At 38.9% G+C, this 20,967-nt stretch overlaps 2 protein-coding genes across 14 annotated transcripts in view; both read left to right on the top strand.

Moving 5' to 3' along the window:
• TMEM62 (transmembrane protein 62) overlaps positions 1-11,109 on the top strand; it is a 33,992-nt gene extending 22,883 nt beyond the window's left edge. For 3 of the 4 annotated variants that reach the window (XM_045447993.1, XM_045447996.1, XM_045447995.1), the window contains 5 exons: positions 522-635; positions 2,501-2,585; positions 4,337-4,441; positions 6,415-6,533; positions 10,270-11,109. In XM_045447993.1, coding sequence (XP_045303949.1) covers positions 522-635; positions 2,501-2,585; positions 4,337-4,441; positions 6,415-6,533; positions 10,270-10,596 — 750 coding nt within the window. In that variant the 3' untranslated portion in view covers positions 10,597-11,109. The remainder of the gene's footprint in view (positions 1-521; positions 636-2,500; positions 2,586-4,336; positions 4,442-6,414; positions 6,534-10,269) is intronic. The other variant, XM_045447994.1, reaches the window with a different exon arrangement.
• Positions 11,110-11,283: 174 nt separating this feature from the next.
• The window catches only part of CCNDBP1 (cyclin D1 binding protein 1), a 39,087-nt gene continuing 29,403 nt past the window's right edge, over positions 11,284-20,967 (top strand). For 3 of the 10 annotated variants that reach the window (XM_045448001.1, XM_045448003.1, XM_045448002.1), the window contains exons 1-11: positions 11,286-11,482; positions 11,659-11,718; positions 12,011-12,090; positions 14,705-14,786; positions 15,511-15,607; positions 15,787-15,860; positions 16,658-16,734; positions 17,054-17,334; positions 18,388-18,448; positions 19,672-19,718; positions 19,975-20,085. In XM_045448001.1, the coding sequence (XP_045303957.1) occupies positions 11,374-11,482; positions 11,659-11,718; positions 12,011-12,090; positions 14,705-14,786; positions 15,511-15,607; positions 15,787-15,860; positions 16,658-16,734; positions 17,054-17,334; positions 18,388-18,448; positions 19,672-19,718; positions 19,975-20,085 (1,079 nt within the window). In that variant the 5' untranslated portion in view covers positions 11,286-11,373. Of the gene's footprint in view, positions 11,483-11,658; positions 11,719-12,010; positions 12,091-14,704; positions 14,787-15,510; positions 15,608-15,786; positions 15,861-16,657; positions 16,735-17,053; positions 17,335-18,387; positions 18,449-19,671; positions 19,719-19,974; positions 20,450-20,528; positions 20,616-20,967 lie in introns of those variants that run through there. The other 7 variants (XM_045448000.1, XM_045447999.1, XM_045447997.1 and 4 more) reach the window with 6 other exon arrangements.

Genomic DNA, 20,967 nt, shown 5'->3' with positions numbered 1-20,967 from the left:
AGTTTGAGCCCTGCATCTGGCTCTATGCTGACAGGGAGGAGCCTGCTTGGGATTCTCTCTCCCTCTCTCTCTCTGCCACTCTCCAGCACTCCCAATGTCACATACACACACACACAATAAGTAAATAAACTTTAAAAATGAAAGAAAAAGAACTGGAATCAACTATTTCCTTGTAGTGAGAAATTTTATTTTTGAGACTACAATCTGGGCACTAACTCAGCTAGATCATTGCTTTGGGGTTGTTACTATTTTTAGGCCTTTTCAGTGAGCAGAGGGAAAATACATATTTTTCTTTAAGAGAAAATACATTGTGAGTACATGCTGATATTCCCAATTTAAATCTAGAATTACAGGCATTAAAATAAGTTATATTTAAAGTGCTTATAGGAAGAAGCAAAAATAAATGAAAAAATGTAGCTTTGTCAGAGATAACTGACAAAAGTTACTGGAAACTTAATCTTGGAACATTATACATATTTAAATGTGCCTAAGAGTCACTTCTCTGCTGTCCTTATAACTAGGATTCTGCTGGGAGAAGTAAGAGTGTTCACCACATATTTTCTCTTCAAGAGGATATTCATCTCAGATTTGATCCCCTGGCATCATTTATTCTCCTTACTGACCATGGCATCGTGGTAAGTAAACTCAGCTTGAGATTAGATTCGGTCCAATCTAGTGGTAGGTCCAAAGTCGTCATATAATCATGTAATGAGAAAGATGGATCAATAAAACTAAGTTGTTTGTCTAGAAGAATAAAATTATTTAAAGTTGATTTGAATTAAAAGAAGCAGAGGCATTGACAACTAATACCTGTTTGGGAACCTGGTTGTAACCACTACCATAAAACCAGGATAACTAAGGGAACTACAGGAACTGCATAAAATTGGATTAAGGATCTTTTAAAAATAATATTTATTTCTACATAAATAATATATGCTTACTGTAGAAAACTTGGAAAATTTAGAAATAAAGTAAAATCAGCCCACATTACTCATCATACTACCTATTATAGCCATTGTATTTGTCATTATGATACTCTATTTTTTTCTCATATAAATTTTGTATATGAGTCTTTAATATAAAAAGGTAATTTCTATTCTCTTTTGCTAATTTTTTTTCCACTAAGGAATTTGTTATGACTATTTTCTGACATCAACTTACATTTTGTAACATGATGTTTTTTGTCATAAATATACCTTTACTTAGCCATTTACCTCTTGTTGGACATTTGGTTCCAATATTTCCCTCTACTATATAAATGCTGCTTGCAACTAAAAACTATATTAGTTTTTTGGGATAAATTCCTAGAAGTGAATTGTTGGATAAAAGAGTGGACACATTACTCTTTATACTTTCTTATATAATTACACAAATTATTTATTAAATTCATCATTTTTCATCTATCTTCCCTCATTAAAATATAATCTCCATGAGGGCAGGGGTCTTTGTCTGTCTGATGCCTAACACAGAGTAGGCCCCCAGATAAATATTCCTTGGATGAATAAAAGGGTATTTTTAAAATAGTCTTAAAGAATTAAAAAAAAATGTTTTTCATATGCACTGTTAAATTATCTTCCAGAGAAGCTTGGCAATGTATCCTCTTTTTCCCTCAGATCTCACCTGTCCCAGGTACTAACAAAAAACACGACAAAAGACACACTCTACAGTGTTGAGAAGAAAATTCAAGCCTCTTTTAATTTCACATTCCAGACATATATAGCTTTACTATATATCTTCACAGACTTACCATGTAAATTTATTATTATTTTAATTTACTTTTATTACTTGTGTGATTAAGCTTTTTAGAAATATGACTAATTAGCATTTGTATCTCATTTTTACAAGTTTTTTGTGTGTCATTTATTTTTCTTTGGGGATCTTTAATAGTCACCTAGATCCAGCTTTGAAAACTTTGATGTACTTCTGAATCACCAGGGAACATGAGTAAGAGACAGGTTCTGATTTAGTAGGGCTGAGATAGTGCCTGAGATTCTGCATTGCCAACAGGCACAGGGGGATCCCAGTGATGATCTGGGGTCCACCATACTTTGAGAAACAAGAACCTAGATTCTGTCTCTTCACTGTGAGTTAATCTCCAAGTGAATGCTGTCTTGTTGGAGAAAGCTAAAGAAACTGCAGTCTCAGATCACTCAGCCTGCAGTGTACTGTGCACTGTTTTTCTTTATTCTTATAAAACATATTGTACTTCTGGTACAGTGAAGGTGGACTGTTTTAATTTGATCACTTCACATAACTATAAAACTGCCATGTTTCAATATGGGTCTAACTATCCAAATTCTGAAAGAGTAATGCTGAGGCAATCTATAATTTTCTTTTTTGATGGATCAGTTGTTCTGATTCTCTTTGGTCGTATATTTTTCTTATATAGTTATTTCTGGTAGTGATGTCATTTCCACTTTTGTTCATGAGGCCATTTTAAAAACCTTAAATGAAGTTGCACCCCTGTATCTGTTTCACATTAACGTTGATTTCTCTGCAGGCCCGGGTCCTTTTTGTGATGATTGTGTTGGTCCAGCTCACCATTCTCATTACTTTTAGGTGTCAAGGATATCCAGAGCATAAAGGTAGTCATGGTTCCTTTTATTCTTAGGAGACTTCATTTTATTTTTTTATTTTTTTATTTCAAAAAAAATTTTTTTAATGTTTATTTATTTTTGAGCCAGAGACAGAGCATGAATGGGGGAGGGTCAGAAAGAGAGGGAGACACAGAATCCGAAGCAGGCTCCAGGCTCTGAGCTGTCAGCACAGAGCCTGACGCGGGGCTCGAACCCACGGACCGTGAGATCATGACCTGAGCTGAAGTGGGACGCTTAACCGACGGAGCCACCCAGGCGCCCCAGGAGACTTCATTTTAAAGTGTCATATAATGTGCTCACCACCACCAATATAAATACCAACATAAATTGTCTTTGCCTGAGCTCTGTGAGGTGCAGTCTTCAAACTTACACGTTTTCCACACTACTTGATCTTTTTTAAAAAATTCAGGTTTTTGGTGCTACATTGCAATAATATGAAGCTCAACCAGAATCGGGGGGGGGGGGCGGGGAGATATCACAATATAGCTCAAAATGAGCACACATCTCTGCCAAATATTGAAGATCCTCCACAGTCAGGTCCTATCTAATTAGCCATATCTTCAACCAGTTACCTATATTTTAGCCTGGATAATTTTTCACTGTTCTCTACACACACCATATTCATTTCTGCTTCTGGGCTTTTGCCTAGGCTATTATCTCTAATTCATTTTTCTAAACTTATCTAAATATTAGCTTCCTTTAGGGCTCACCTCAAACCCTCTTTTTCATACAATTTTCTCCATTCCAGATCCTAATGAACTCTTGTTTCTTTGAATCCCTATCATCCTTCCTGAAAATTAATGCTGTAGTTGGTCAGTCACCTTGCTTATGTAACCACTGCAAATGTATATACACTTTCTCCTCCCTTGAGGATCTGTGGTCCTTTAGTCTGTGGCCACAGAACGGACCTTCTCTGTGTGAAGCCCAAACACTTGGCACTTTTGGCACCATATTTTAAGAGAAGTTAATTTGAAGAGCTTTAGAGATCTCTTTCAAATGGAGTAAGAGGATAGCTGTGAGTTAAGAGCTGTGTCACATATGGGAAAGGAGTATTAGATATTCATACTTAATATTAGACTGGAGAAATTTTGATATTTCTTTGATATACTTTTTTTTTTTTTTAATTTTTTTTTTTTTCAACGTTTATTTATTTTTGGGACAGAGAGAGACAGAGCATGAACGGGGGAGGGGCAGAGAGAGAGGGAGACACAGAATCGGAAACAGGCTCCAGGCTCTGAGCCATCAGCCCAGAGCCTGACGCGGGGCTCGAACTCACGGACCGCGAGATCGTGACCTGGCTGAAGTCGGACGCTTAACCGACTGCGCCACCCAGGCGCCCCTCTTTGATATACTTTTGATATCTTTTCATATATCATTTGGAAGTGTGTACATTTGGATACTAAATCCCACAGAAAACAGAGACTTGTCATACTTTGAGCATAGCACTATATTTCAAACCTACATGTTTAATCATGGAAAAAAGTATGTGCACATGCATATGTGTGCGTGTGTGCACATGTGTGTCTCACAGCTATACCATTGCTTTGAACTTCCTACGTTCTACAATTCTAAGTGAACTGGCTTATCAGAATTCCCGCCAACTTCTGAATTTAAAGTGGCATCATCTGTATAGTTACCATATAGCAAAAGATTTGCTGAATGTATAATAGTCCATGGAAGTCTTCTAGAAAATGAACTGTATGTGTGCTTACTGGGTTTTTCAAATTTATTCTGTTTAGGGTCTCCAGGATTTATAAATTTGGCCTCATTTTCCCTCCACGTCTTGAGCAAACTAAACATCTTCTACTATTCTGTGTTGTTGCTAACCCTATATACAGCACTGGGTAAGTCAATTAGGAAACTTGAGATTGTGGAGAATTCTGCCATATATGGAGAATTTTGACAATAGAGTCATTTAGGCTCTTGAGAACGTAATGAACAGCCATAGTTTCTGTATAAATCATTTCCTGGAACATGGTCTTGGGAAATAAAGTTCTTTCCTAACATGTTTAAAGAACATTTAGTTGACACCGAGTTAACTTAAGCTGAGAAGACCCTTAAGGAATTAGTGTGTAGAGAGCAACCTTCTTTGACTACCTTAAAGTTTTATCCTTTATTTCATCACACTTTTTATTCCCTTTATTATCATCATAATGATAATCATAATGATTATCTTCTGAGTTAATCATCTCTTCTCTCATTAGAATATCCATTGAGGTCTTAATCTGTCTTGTTCAGTGCTCTATGCCCAGTGCTAAGCACAATGTGTTGTATATAGTTCAATGAATATTTAGCAATGTGTGGCTCTTAAACACTCAGCTCAAAAAAGAAAGAAACTGAGATGAGCAGTGAGTTCAGGCATATCCGAGTTCTTCTGTTATATTATTATACCCAATATTTAGTCACTTAGCCACTTAGGGAAACAGAAAACACTGTGAATCTCTTTTTAAAGCTTTTTACTTATGTTCCTTAGTGACTAAAAGTCAATTAGGAGTAGATTAGCCTACTTGTTACTTAGTCTTGTGCTTTTATTCCACCTCAGGACTTTTCTTTGCTCACTGGTAAACTCCCACCAGAGAACAGAAAGTAGTTAAATTAAAAAATATATAACACTTCAGAATTCTGTGTAACAAACTATGGCAGATGGTCCTTTGGAGGTCAGTTTCCTTGTTCTAAGCTAGGTTGAAGCTATTTTAGACACTTGTCTTGCACTAGAAGGTAAAGCAAGTGATTTGGTTCCTGGCTGTAAAAGAAAACATTAAATGGGCTGAATTTTGCTCCATGTTTAAAAGTTGAAACTTGCAGGGAAAACTTTTTTAGACTCTGTATCCATTGGAGGTTAAATAATATACATCTGAGAAAATTACCTATGACTTTTTAAAGCTGAACCCTAATATTAGCAAATGATGGTATTTGCATTTTGAGAACGGAAGTCTTGACTGTCCATTAATCATTCTTGACAATATAGTAGTTCCAGAAACCTACACACTGAGAAGGAGAAGTAAATAATAGGGCAGAGAGAAAAGTCATTCTGACATTCTAAATGAAAAGCAAGTTAAATTTTGTACATGTTAACCTTGAATGTGTAGTTGATGTACAAAGTAATGGCTTGGGTCAGCAAGTAAAGGTCAAAATACATTCATTAATATTAATAAAAAAGAGAAGAAGCGCATTTTAGAAAGATCAAAGTGGTTGAAGTTTATTGCTTAAAGGAGTAAATAGTAGTTACCTAGAAAATTAGTTTCCATATGTCTTTGCTTCTTAAAGGAAATGGTAATGCATTATATTAGGTTACTATTGCAACAGAATCTTCTAAAGTTTCTGAATGTACTCCAATCTGTTTCTGGAATCTATTCAGGTACAGCATGTACTCAGACAAATTTATAATTAGACAATTACGGAGCAAAGGAGCAAATGGTTGGCTAGCTAGGACATAGGGTACAACATAGAGATTAGCAAAGAAAAAAAGCTATGACAGTACAATGCTTCTAAATTTCTTTTTTACATTTATTTACTTATGAGAGACAGAGCACAGTCGGGGAGGGGCAGAGAGAGGAGACACAGAACCCAAAGCAGGCTCCAGTCTCTGAGCTGTCAGCACAGAGCCCAACACGGGGCTCAAACTCACAAACTGTGAGATCATGACCTGAGCCAAAGTCGGATGCTTAACCGACTGAGCCACCCAGGCGCCCCACTAGTACAATGCTTATAGATGACTACTCTCACACTTATTATTCCCATAAATGCACCTTGTGATGTATATAATCATGATCACAGTTATTTAATCTTCTGCATTCCTGTCCATTGCCTCTTTCAGGACCATGGTTTATTGGTGAAATCATTGAAGGCAAGTTGGGTTGCTGCTTTTCCTTTGGGATCTTTGTTGATGGACATTTCCTACAAGGCAGCCTAACATTTATAGTTGGAATTCTGCAGGTAAAAAGTCAGAAATGGAATTTTAAAACATCTTGGCTTTTTGGACTAATTTCATAACATTTTTGAATTAAATCCAGTCTCAAACACTATAGATCATATTTTCAAATTTATTGGCAGGGTAATCTTTAATATTTGTTGTTTTATTTGTTTTTGAGTGCTTCTTAAGCTCGTTGTTCCACTACTCTCTAATGAACATCTAAAATACATTTTGCAGTCAGGGTTTATAAAAAGTGAAATAGATTTTTGTTTTTGTAGTTTGTTTTACTGTGTTTTTCCATTGATAAAAAATGAAATATGGGACTTATAGTAGAATAAATATAAGTAAACCAAAATTGATTATGATAATGAAGAAGGAAAATATTTTAGAGGGAAGAAAGGAAAAATAGAAACACACAAAATGGGTTAATTATGCCGTGGAAGCTGCACTGGGTAAGAACTAGGCCTAGGCTTTTTAGTGATGTCTTAGCAGCATACTTGTTTGGGAAAACACTGATAGGTTAGGTTTACATTTGGATTAAAATTCCTTTAAAGCAAACACACAAATAAAAAAAAAAACTGACCTGTAGCAAATCTCTGTATATAGGTTTGAAAAGTATTTACCTATTTATTTATTTTACTCACCTAATGGGACTAAGGTACTAAAATCTCAAATGATGATCTCATGTTTGGGAAGAGATCCAAAAACATTGTTAAAAATGAGTTAACAGCCTCATAACAGGGCAATAAAGCATAATCAGCAGGATTTTGGACAAAGAGGGAAGACTTCTGCCTAGTAAACATTGACCAAAGACCACAACATTCTTGGTATAGCAGTATTTTATTTTACTTTATTTTATTTTATTTTATTTTATTTTATTTTACTTAATTTTTTTAGGTTGAAGTATTTATTCTTTTTAATATAACTTATTGTCAAATTGGTTTCCATACAACCCCAGTGCTCATCCCAACAAGTGCCCTCCTCAATGCCCATCACCCACTTTCCCCTCTCTCCCACCCCCCATCAACCCTCAGTTCGTTCTCAGTATTTAAGAGTCTCTTATGGTTTGCCTCCCTTCCTGTCTGTAACTTTTTTTCCCCCTTTCCCTCCCCCATGGTCTTCTGTTAAGTTTCTCAAGATCCACATATGAGTGAAAACATATGGTATCTGTCTTTCTCTGACTGACTTATTTCACTTAGCATAATACCCTCCAGTTCCATCCACGTTGCTGCAAATGGCCACATTTCATTCTTTCTCGTTGCCAAGTAGTATTCCATAGTATATATAAACCACACCTTTTTTATCCATTTATCAGTTGATGGACATTTAGGCTCTTTCCATAATTTGGCTATTGTTGAAAGTGCTGCTGGTATAGCAGAATTTTATGTGTGCATAGGTCCCGAGTCTTGTTCAGTTCTCTTTTATGTATTATTACATAAATATGTAAGGAGGCTGTCTCTCAGGAGTACTCTTACAACAAGTAAAACCTGAGCCTTACTAAAAGGTGGTGTTTATATTCATATATTTTTTTTTTTAAACTTTTTTTTTCAACATTTTTATTTATTTTGGGGACAGAGAGAGACAGAGCATGAACGGGGGAGGGGCAGAGAGAGAGGGAGACACAGAATCGGAAACAGGCTCCAGGCTCCGAGCCATCAGCCCAGAGCCCGACGCGGGGCTCGAACTCACGGACCGCGAGATCGTGACCTGGCTGAAGTCGGACGCTTAACCGACTGCGCCACCCAGGCGCCCCTATTCATATTTTAATAAATAGTACACTAATACTGGATTTTATGTATCATCTAGGCCTGTGGCTCCCAAACCTGTTATCCCTACCCTTGACTTGTTCTCTGCACTTCAGGTGCCTATATATCCAACTGCCATTTCACATCTTTCCTTAAATCTCTAGCAGCCATCCTCAATATTACGTGTCTAACAGGAACTTTAGTTTCTACCCCAAACCTGTTCCTCCCTCACTTCTATCCAATTTCAATAAATGGCTCCACCATTTACCTAGTTCTTCTAGAATGTATCCTTAATTTTTCCCTTTCCTTGTAATATGCTGTATTAATTCATTAGCAAGTAATCCCTTGTTTGATCTCCCTCCACTGCATATCTTGAATCCATCAATTCTTTCCATCTCTGTTACCACCACACTAGCCTAACTCATAATTATTTCTTGTCTGGGCTACTGCAGTGACCCTCAGGCTAGTCTTCCCACTGCTGCTTTTGCCTCCCTACTGTCAGTTTGCCACACAGTGTCCACTGCTGTCCTTTCAAAAGCTTAATCAGCTCACTCCTGAGCTTAAAGACCTTTAAGCAGAGTCGTGACATGATCTTGGTCCCGCTGACTGCCCTAATTTCCATCCGGCTCATCATGTTCCATGTTCATGGGCCTTAAATAGGCTAAGACCTCTCCCACCTCAGTGCTTTACATTTGTGTCTTCTGCCTGGAATGCACTTCATTCCCCTGAGTCATTCCTGTTCTTCAGGCCTCAGCAAACCCATCTCTCAGTTACCGTCTTGTGACCCAGTTATTTCCTTCATTGAATTTATCACAATCTATAATGATTATTTTTTTGGTCTCTCTCTCTCTCTCTCTCTCTCTCTCTCTCTCTGTTAGAGTGTAAGCTCTATGATGCATCCTTTCTAAGTTGTTCACCACTGTGTCCTCAGCCTAGAGCCTGTCACAGTGCCTGCCATGTATTGGGAGCACAGTAATTATTTGGTGAATGAATGAATGAATCACACGGCAGCTAAATTTGAATTATAACTTAAATCTTCTGATTCGCATTCCAGTATTCAGCGTGCTACTTCAATTAAAAATACATGGGGCACCTGGGTGGCTCAGTTGCTTAAGCATCCAACTCTTGATTTCAGCTCAGGTCATGATCTCACTGTTCATGAGATTGAGATCCGTGTTGGGCTCTGAGCTGACAGCACAGAACCTGCCTGGGATTCTTTCGCTCCCTCGCTCTTTGCCCCTCCCCACTCATCCCCTCCTCTCTTCCCCCCCCCCCACCCCAAATAAATAAATAAACTTTTAAAATACAGAGATAATGGGGGAACCTGACTGGCTCAGGTGGTGGAGCATGCAACTCTTGATCTTGGGGTCATGAGTTTGAGCACCATGTGTGGTGTAGGGTTTACTTTAAAAAAAAAAAAAAGAATAGGGCTCCTGGGTGGCTCAGTCTGTTAAGTGTCCGACTTAGGCTCAGGTCATGATCTCATGGTTTGTGGGTTCGAGCCTCACGTCAGGCTCTTGCCCACAGCTCAGAGCCTGGAGTCTGCTTCGGATTCTGTGTCTCCCGCTCTCTGCCCCTCCCCCCACTCTCACTTTGTCTTACTCTGTCTCTCAAAAATAAATAAATGTAAAAAAAAATTTTTAAAAAGAATAATAAAATAAGAGATTAAAAAAAATAGTGATGCCTACGTCCCCCCTCACTCTGCTAAAAAGGAGTGTGTGTACGTATGTACATATACTCAGTTCATTTCCAGCTTAAACATTACTGAGGGCTTCAACATAAATGATACCTACTTTTAAGATGAACAAAAGGATACAGGCAAATGTACAACTAACTATAAGTCACCTCTTGCTGAGTGTTATAAGCAACTGTGATTGAAGCATAAACAATCAGAGAATCAACCCCCAAGAAAGAGAGTAACATATTGTTAGGAGCCACCAATAATGTGTTAATGAGACCTGGCCCCCTAAGGTCTTGCTAATAAGATAATACCCTGTTCTGCTTCTCTTTCCAGCTGGCATTTTTTAACATCCCCTTGATGGTTTACCTGTGTTGGAGCTTGTTGCAGCGGTGCTTTGGTCACAACTTTCGGTCCCATCTCCGTCAAGGCAAATATTTGAAGGTTATACCTGTTCACCTACTTATGTTACTGCTGTACATCTGGCAGATTTATTCCTGCTATTTTCTTCATATGACATATGGCACTCTAGCTTTTTTCTTCTCCCCTTTGCGGACCTGGTTGACACTGTTGACACCTGTTATCATTCGTTGTGTGTGGACACTGAACTCTACCAAGCTTGGAACCTTCATAGCGCAGTTAAAAAGCCACTTAAGCTCCTAAAGGCCATGCCTCACCATCTGCCTCTGTAGCCCAGGCCCCTGGCCCAGCAGCAGGTGGAAGGCCAGTGTTGGTGGGCAGGCTTCAGGGAGCTGCTGCACCTTGGACACCTGGGAGTTGGGGAGGATTACCCACTACTGATTCCTGCAGAATGGACTGCAGAAAAATCTCTAAATGATGCCATGATTCCTTCCTTCTCCAAGAAGGCAAAGAGTTGATTTACTTTTGTGAAGAGAAAGTCCTAATCAGGAGATCCACAGGGCAGGGGCTGGGTGTGTGAATGGTTGTATCAGAAGCCCACTGTATTTTTTACGGTTACTTCACGTAAAGTACCTAGCACAGTGTGTGGAACTCCGCAGCTGTGAAGGGTGCCACTTTAGGGGCAGGGAACCAGTGTGAACTTGGGCCCTACCCTGACTACCCTTGAGGTACTAGCTCCCAGTCTTCTTTTCCCTCGAGGTTATGGGCTCTCTGCTTCTTTAGGTGGTTTTTTCTTTTTTTTTTTTTTTTTTTTTTTCCGATCTAATCAAATAAATGAATGATGGGTAAGAACTCCGACTGAGTTTTGTGTGTGTGTGGCCCGGCCTCTGGGCAGGAGGAGGTGTGGCCGGGCCTTGGGGGAGGAGCACAGGTGTGACCCGGCCTCTGGGGGCGGGGTGGGTTGGTTGTTGCCGGAAACGAACCCGGGTCCGTGACTCCCGGAAGTAGAACGCCCACAGCAGAGCGGCTCGGCAGCTTCCGTGGCAGCCTTTGTTTGGAAGTTCCAGGCAATCTTCTGAGATGGCGAACGCAGCCGCGCCTACAGCGGCGGTCCCCACCCTAGCTCCGCCTTTGGAGCAGATCCGGCACTTGGCAGAGGAGCTGCGGTTGCTGATACCTGGAGTGCGGGGTGAGCTGATGCCCTTGGGACAGGCGACGGCAGGGGCGGGCTTGGTTAGGGAACCGGCCGACTGTGGCGCCGGCGGGGGCGGGAACTCGGGCGGAGAAGGTGGGGGTCGGGAGTGGCCTCGCTTATCTCTGCTCTTCCTTTTGCCCCTCGCCGGGCCCGCGTGCCACACCCACTAGTCGGCGAAGCCCTGGAGACCACCAAGGAGTTTCATCCTGAGACGTTTTGGAGGAGACTCAGTGAGTGCCTCTCCTGTTGGGGACTTGCATTTTTCATCCCTTCCTGTGTCCTAGCCCTTTTTCCTTCCCGCTTTTGCCCTGCCGCATCCTCTCGGTGGGGATACCTCATCTTCCTCATCCTGAGCACTTCGGAAGTTGGAATATAAAACATAGATTTGGGGAGGTGTTTTTGAGGCTTCCCAGCCGATAAGGGTTGAGAGGAAACGCATCATCCGCAAAGTCCCAGCTGCAGCTGCAGGCTTATCTTTTTGGCACTAACATATTGGCTCCAGCCTCCTCTGTCACCCCACAGATGAGGCAGCCGTGAACGTGTCAAGGGAAGCTACCACTCTGACCGAAGTCTTCTCTCATCTTCCACTGCCCTCTCCACAGGTGGGCTTTACTTTTTGGAATTTTTGTGCTGCCTCGTTATTCATTAGGAATCCAATCATTTTCTTTCCACCTTTTCCACTCAAGCCAGGGGATTTATTTTCCACACCTGTTAAATAAGATGGCAGTTCTCACCTCACAGGATTGTTGTGAAGACCAAATTGCCAAGTGCCTTCCTTACCTGGACTAGGCAGATCTTCTAAATAGGTATTGGTTCAATCCGAAGTTCATCCTGGTTATTTCCTTTCTGATATATATATTTTTTTAAGCACTTGCTGTTTGCTAGGTGTTTTCACATCCATGATTCCCATCTGACATCCATGATTCCCATCACATCCATGATTCACATCCATGATTCCCATATAAGCAGGCTTATAGGCTCAGGTAAATAAGCAGTGGAGCTAGGATTTAAATTAGGGTCTATCTGATGTCTAAACTACACCTTTTCTGTTATACTACACAATACTCTTTTTATATTGAATTACTTTTTATATTTAATCAGTAACATATTAACAGTATAAATTCAGAAGATGTCAAAGTTAAGTGTGCTAAAAAGTTTATATCCCCCCTCCCCGGTTCCTTTTGTATTGTTCCATATGTATTTGATGCATGTACACACTTACATGTATATGCCTGCTTCTTTTTACACAAATGTTAGGATACCATACACACTTTTCTGGACCTTCCTTTAAAAAAAATTGACATGGCCTGCAAATTGATTTTTTTAAATGTTTATTTATTGATTTTTGAGAGAGAGAGAGAGAGAGAGAGAGCACAACCAGGGGAGGGGCAGAAAGAAAGAGAGAAACACAGACTCCAAAGCAAGCTCCAGACCCTGGGCTATCAGCACAGAGTCTGATGCAGGCTCAAACTCACAAAGCGTGAGATCATGCCGTGGTCGGAAGTTGGACGCTTAACCGACTGAGCTACCCAGGTGCCCTTCACATTGATTCTTAGCAGCACATATAAAGTTGCTCAGTTCTTTGTAATGCTGCATAGTATTCAGTAGAGTTGTTACAACCATAATTTATTTAACTGGTACTTTATGTGAACATCTAAGCTGTTTCCAGCTTAGACTTGTAACTATTATAAACAATGCTGTGGTAAATTGCCTAATACAATCTTTGTGTATGCATGTATATCAGCAAAAACAAAAAAAATCGCAGAAGTGGAATTTCTGGAGCAAGAATTTATACATTTTTAATAACCCCTTATTATAAAACTGATGAAAATAAACATGGTGTTATAACCAGGTGTGCTTTATTGCCAGTTTTTCTAGAATGAGGTATACTTAATTTGGGAATCAGGTTATTTTAAAATGGCATATTCATTACCTTATTTGTTTTTCATAATAGTTTCATTTTCTTTCTCAGTCTATATATCCAGATGTTTCGAAATGAAAAAATATTCCTTTGCTGCACCTACAATGATAAACTCTCCCCCTAAATACCCTAGAGATCTATGATGAGAAAATAAGAAATGAATTATTTGAGAGCATTTTAAAAGCTTTGTGCAAGGAAGTCAGTATTTATTTCAAGGGGAGTATGACTATTACCTTACCTGTTGTCTCTTTCAAATATATTTGGGATTCGCTGCTAATATTCACAGTTGATAGGATACCATGAGGAGGCAGCATGAACTATTTTTCTGTACATGCCTCCGACATTGGTTTCACTTACAGTTAAAAAGTTAGAATTTGGTTTTGTTTGAATTATGTGTGTTTGAATCATGATTGCTTCCTTAGGATCTTAACATGTTAGTCCTACAGAAGTATGGCTTTGTTTTTTATGTGTTTGGATGTTGAAGTAATGTCAATTGCCTCTGGTTACCCACAGGATGAATATAAAGCTTTAAACACTTATTCTCACACATTGTACTTACCCACCATCCCAGACTGATAACAATTCATGGACTGGCCCCAATCAGTGGACCACATTTTATGTAGCACTGGCTTAGAATTTAGCGGAAAAATGAGGACAAGGAAGACAGGAGAAAGCCAGTGACTGCTTAGAAGGAAAATAGTCAACCTTGTAGAGTCCATGCTAATTTCTTTTAGGTGTGTGTGTGTGTGTGTGTGAGAGAGAGAGAGAGATCAGACACCTGGTTAATGGTCTAAGATAGGGTTGGCAGATTTTTCTGTAAAAAGCCAAACAGTAAATATTTTAGGCTTTGCAGGCCAGCTACCTAACTCTGCCCTTGTAATGTGAACACAGTTATAGATAATATGTAAATGAGTGTGGCTGTGTGCCAGTAACACTTTATTTCTAAAAACTGTCAGTGGGCCTAATTTGGCCCGTGGGCCGTAGTTGCCAACTCCTGGTCCAAGATATGGTGAATACTTCACAGCAGATCATGAGTATCTTGGGATGTAGAACATTAGGAATAAGTTTTTCCTGATGTTCCTTAATGTTTTATTGAGTTGTCAGCTCAGTCACGGGGCCAGCTAATTCCTCTCTGCTATGTGCTGAGAATAGTTCAAGGCCTAACTCAGAATAGGACTACAGAAAATGTTTATAGATGATGCTGTACAGATGTCTGCTCTCTTCTACAGCAAATGGACTGATGAATCTAATCCATTTCTTTTTTTTCATTCTGAAATTGATCCATTGCCTCATAGGAAACACAGAGGTTCTGTGAACAAGTCCGTGCTGCCATCAAGGCAATGATTGCAGTATATTATTCACTTCCCAAGAATCAGGGTAAGCCACTGTATACACATAAATGTTTGATTTATAGAGCAGATCTTTGCTAATATGACAGCTTCTGTCCTGAGACTATTACCTTTTCTTCAATTTGAGCATGTAGTGTAACTTGCTCACATAAAATGCCCTCAAAGATAATATAATATCAGTGACCTCCATAAATAATGCTTTATGCTAAGATATGGATGCTGTGTTACCATCTTCCCTGCTTTGCCTGACTCAAAGGTTTTTAGTTTTCACTGGCTCCTCCCCCTCTAACCCATTATAACCACTATAGATGCTGGATCTCCTCCACCCATATGACATCACACGCTGTTTCTGAACTCCTTTACAAGTTAAGTGACCTCCAGCCCTGCCTGTAGGGTAATGCCTTGATTATAACCATGCCAAAATTATAAATGAATGCATGTCTCATGGATCTTTAGGGTTACTCAGAGATAGTTTAAACTTCAAGTGTTTCAGCCACAGTTGCCAAGGGACCATTGACCTTAATGAATGGATACATGCTATCATGGAAGTATTTTGTTCCAGATCTCTTTTGGAGAGCACTACTCAGAAATGGTGGGAGGAGCAAGAAAAAGACATGGGGAAATACATAAGACCTGAGTTTTGTGTTGGTACTCACATTACTTTAAGTTCTGAAGGGCTTAAACTCTCAAGAAAGCAGATGGTGACTTCCAGAAAGGAGACCAGGCTGCTTAGTCTTTGGGTTTGGCTACAGGAATCACTCTGAGAAAGCTGGTACGAAGCACCACTCTGGACATCGTAGATGGCATGGCTCAACTTATGGATGTGCTTGTCATGACTCCAACTCAGAGGTAGTGATGCTACAATTGGGTTTATCAGTTAATGGGGTTCCTTGCTTCAGAGAGCGGAAAAAAAACTCATTTCAACAGCAAAGTTACTAATAGCTAAGAATGATGTCGAGCAAGATCATTCTTTTTTAGGAGAGAGGAACATTGGTTATTGATATATCCTTATTGATTCCTTTCCCCAGCTCAGAGAACAATGACCTTATTTCCTACAACAGTGTCTGGACTGCATGCCAGCAGGTTCCTCAGATTCCAAGAGGTGGGTGAGAGTGGGAAATGGGCTGTTGACTCTGCTGGCCAAAGCAGATAGTTCTCTCATATCTAGTTTGTAGTTTTGTAGCATGTGCATATTTTAACTTACAACTTAGTGGAATGCATATAGTTTATCAGTAACATCAAAAAATAGGTATTAACATTTTTTGCCAGTCTTTTTAGCTCTTATACTTAAAAAAATTTTTTTTAATGTTTATTTATTTTTGCAACAAAAAGGGACTGTGAGCAGGGAAGGAGCAGAGAGATACGGAGACACAGAATCTGAAGCAGGCTACAGGTTCTGAGCTGTCAGCACAGAGCCTGACATGGGGCTCAAACCCACGAACCATGAGATCATGACCTGAGCTAAAGCCAGACACTTAACCAACTAAACCACCCAGGCGACCTAGTTCTCATACGTTTTTAGCCCTCTTTCTGTGGCCGTGTCTTGTTGAACAAATGTGATTTGTTCTCCTGGTCCTGCCCCAGGAGCAGTATTATGGGACACACTGAAGCCCCTATGAGGTAGTGCCAGCTGGGCCAAAAGCAGTATTTGTCAAGAGGACCATGAAGAGGAACATCATGTTACCATTTTATTTCTTCTAGTGGTGAATGATGAAAAGCTTTTTAACTCCTCTGGTTACCCAGAGGATGAATATGAGAAAAATTTTATTAAACCACTGCTCTTGTTGACTATCCTTGGCACTCTTCTCAAATGGGAACACCATTGGTTGCCATTTGCAGACTTCACAGAACTTTTGGGTTTCTCCTCTAATTCTAGTGCTTCTGATTTTTCACTCGTAGATAACAAAGCTGCAGCCCTTTCAATGCTGACGAAGAATGTGGATTTTGTGAAGGATGCGCATGAGGAAATGGAGCAGGTGAGGGGACAACTCCATGATCATAGATGAAACTATAAAGAAAGGAAATGTCCTGAACATTAACTCAATAAGTCCCATCTTCACTCCTGGCTTTCAACTCCCATCTCCTACCCACACCAGTGTGTGATTTAGTACCACTCCCCTCTGTCTACTGCTGGGCAAGGGGAGTGAGAACAGGGTGCTTGAACTCTGTAGCCATTAGTGAAGTAGCTGGCTGAGGTTTGGGGATAACTCAGACATGATGCTGAAAGTGTAAAAGCCTTGGTTTTTTGTTTTTTGGGGTTTTTTTGGCATTCAAATATATCATGGCATGTCTTAGGCCGTGGAAGAATGTGACCCGTACTGTGGCCTCCTGAATGACACTGAGGACAACTCTGATAACCACGGTGATGAAGAGGATGATGGGTTGGGGTATCCAAACAATCGGGACTTATATTGGTCAGAGGAGGATCAAGAGCTCATAATCCCATGCCTTGCACTGGTGAGAGCATCAAAAGCCTGCCTGAAGAAAATCCGGATCTCAGTGGCAGAGAATGGGAAGAAGGATCAGGTGGCCCAACTGGACGACATTGTGGATATCTCTGATGAGATCAGCCCTAGGTAAGCGGAATCCCCACTTGAAACATGTGTGCAGCAGCATGTGACCTCAGCTTGTGTTGTCACCTTAAGCTTTTCCCCCAGTTTTTTATTTCTAACATTTTTGACCTACAGGAAAGTTGATAAAAGTATTGCATTGAACATCCATGTATCCTTCATCTATGTTCACCTGCTCACATTTTTTTCAATATTGGTTTATTTCTCAGTGGATTAGATGTGCCATTTTTCTCCTGAACCATTTGAGAGTAAGTTGCAGACATCAGTGACATTTCACCCCTAAATACTTCAGCACGTATCTCTGAGAACAGACATTATTATTATATCTGCGAAATATAACATTGAATAGAAAATAGTTACTATTCAAATGTCCCCATTTGTCTCTAAAATGTATTGTAAAGCCTTTTTTTTTTTTTTTTTTATCAAGGGGTCTGTCATAGTGTCACAGTGCATTTGGTTGTCATCTCTTGCAGTAGTCTGGTTTGGTTGTAGTCTCTTGCAACCATAACAGTCCCTATCCAAGAATCTAGGTCAGTTGTCTCACAGAATATCCAAAAATCTGGATTCATGTGATTGTCTTTTGTATGATTATAGATTATATTCAAGTTAAATATCTTTTTGGCAAGGAGGTCACATATTTGAGTATTTTGTGCTTCTCATTGTATCATATTGGGCAGGTGCATAATGTTAGTTTGTCCCATTATTAGTGGTACTAAATTGCATCACTTGGGTAAAGTCATGCCCACTTGAGTGACATCCATGGATGAACTCCACAGTTATTAAATTGATGGTTTCACATCCTCCCATTTTTAACTGAATTAATCATGTCCTATCATATAGGCCAAGGGAGTTTTTTTCCCCCAGATTCCTAGGGAAATGGGGTAAGTAGATATTTAGTACATATCAGTTGAATTGATTCTGGTTGTTCAATTTAAGGAATTAATAGGCATTTGTGGGACATTTCTCACATTCTCTCATGCCTTAATTGTGTACTGAAAACCACCCATTTCAGCTTTGGTCCTTTTTTTGTTAATGGTTATTTTTCCTTTCTGTCCTTAGTGTGGATGATTTGGCTCTGAGTATATACCCACCTATGTGCCACTTGACTGTGCGAATCAATGTAAGTACCAACTTGAGGGAATAGCTACTGACCTACGTGGTAGAATTTCCCTAATTACTAATATTTCCTTTAAGCTATAGGAAACATATTTATTTGTTACACTAGGATGCCAGTACAACAATAATGTCACAGTTCTTACATGTATTTCTGCCTGAAAAATATTTATTGAAGTTGAATTATAATAGCCATGAGTTCTGGTACTACTCTCTTCCATAACCTCTTGGGCAGTAACATAGAAAAACCCAAAGACCGTAGAAAATGCTACTTTGAAAAAGAAAGTTTGATTTGCTGCAGTACTTTAGTATCTTCTCAACCTGAAGTTGTAAATATCTGATTTCTGGTGTAGGCAAAACCAAGTGTTCCAGAAACATACTCTGTTCTAATATAAACACATTGGGTGATTTAACTACAAAAGGTCAAGCTCTTTATAAAAATCTGATTTTATTGTATTCTTTCATGTCCTGAGTCCTGTGGTAGAGAGAATTCTATTATTTTTAGAGACTCAGATTATCTCTACAGTTACTGGAAAAAAGAAATAAAACTTCCAAATGGCTTATATCTTATATTCAGAATTTTCAATCCTAAAAATATTTGATAAATTAGATAGTGGAAATTAAATTCATCAAATGTATCTTCACAGTGTGCATATACCTTAAAGTAGAATAGGATCCTTTTGGGCATTAACTTCTTTTTTCACATTCACTTCCCAAGAAATTTGGGAAATTGACTTCCCAAGAAATAAACATCGTTAGCAATATGCCTTGTCAATTACCCCAAATAAAAAAAAAATTAAAAGATGTAGTATATATTGGTGGCATATATATATCCTCATGTTATCTTGTTACCAGTATGCTTAAAATTCTGTACATAGAATTTTTTTAAAAAGGAACTTCAGCTGTTCCTGCTATATATTCAAAGCTATCAGCAGTTGGGACAAATTCAGGTTATATTCTTACTTTTTTCATTTTTTAAAAATTTAAAAGTATTAACATTTTTAAAATTTATAAAATGTTAAAGTAGCAATATTAATAAGATTTTGCTAAATAGAAAAGAATCCTATAATTCTACCACCGTAATGTAACCAGAATTTTTGTTTTTGCACTTTCCTTCCAGTTTTTTTTTTTTTCTTTTTTTTTTTATTACTTGAGTCTTAATATACCTTGGCTTTCCTTTCCTTTTTATAGTAGGGCTCAGGGTGAGTAACTTCTCTGTTTCTTTTCTAGTCTGCAAAACTTGTATCTGTCTTAAAGAAGGCACTTGAAATTACTAAGTGAGTATGAGGACTTATCCCCAAATAGCTTTTTTGAGAATAAACCTATCCAATCATTCTCAGCTCCCAAAGCCCCATTTTAAGAAGTGGAAGAACGTGGGTGTGATGTTTTCTTTCCACTTGAGTTGTGGAGCAGCTAAGTTTCTACAAAGAAACTTGCCTTCTCTTACTATAGTTTCCTCTGTGCTCCTTTTGAGGGTAGGTTTTCCCTTGACAGTATAAATTTAACTTCTCTTTCTCCCCATTCCATTTTCAGAGCGAGTCATGTGACCCCACAGCCAGAAGATAGTTGGATCCCTTTACTCATTAATGCCATTGATCATTGCATGAACAGAATCAAGGAACTCACTCAGAATGAACTTGAACTGTGAGTTTTCAGGCTCATTTGCACTCTCCATTTCCTTATATCACAGGTAGCCTCTGATGTCTGCTTTTAAAATGGGGCTAGAATGCTTTCTGGATCAAAATGGAGTTCCTATCCATCCTTGTCAAGAGACGCTACTACCAAAGATTGTTGGTTAGGCCAGACTGGCAGTTATTTATATACTACATAAGTCTGATATATTTTTCTGTGCTAGATACAAAAGATAATTGCATGAGTTTGCATTTCTGAATCGTGTTTCAGAGATTCCTGCAGAAGCTACCTTATTCCCTATTTGCAATAAAGTGTGTTAATTCATTGTTAAACATACTGATGGTCTTAATAAAATGTTCACCTGCTGGTAATTCAATAAGTAATCTTTCAAAGTTTCTTTCTGTCAGAAATACAGTGGGTTGAGACTAGCACATTGCTTTCATTTGGGTTTATAGGTCTAACGGTCTGATTCTGATCAGAACTGTACTTAGAACAAAAACGCTTGGCTTTACTTCTTTAGAGAAGATGACTTCAAAGCCCCTGTGAGTACTTCAGTGTGTTATATAATATTATTTTTATCATTAAGTCCTTCTGAATATTATTCCATTCCAGTCTCCAAAATTATTTTTTGGTATTGAGCTCATTTGTTAGGTTTGTCCACCTTATTGAACAGATTTAGTTTTCTTATAAATACTTGTATTATTGTTTGGTTATATGTTACATGTGTCTCCAAATGTAAATACAACATTTTTATAAATCAAAAATTTTTAAATGTATAAGAGAGTTTATATAATTTTAAGGGGCTTTCAGTTAGTCCTTTTGCACAACCTTCATTATATTTTTGCATTGGTCTGGACGATCACATACTGGGAAGCAAGGTGTACATCACCTGTA

The sequence above is a fragment of the Leopardus geoffroyi genome, chromosome B3 (assembly GCF_018350155.1).
Source record: "Leopardus geoffroyi isolate Oge1 chromosome B3, O.geoffroyi_Oge1_pat1.0, whole genome shotgun sequence".
NCBI classification, from domain to species: domain Eukaryota; kingdom Metazoa; phylum Chordata; class Mammalia; order Carnivora; family Felidae; genus Leopardus; species Leopardus geoffroyi.
Note: the sequence above shows the minus strand (reverse complement) of the source record. Positions and strands in the feature narration are given on the sequence as shown.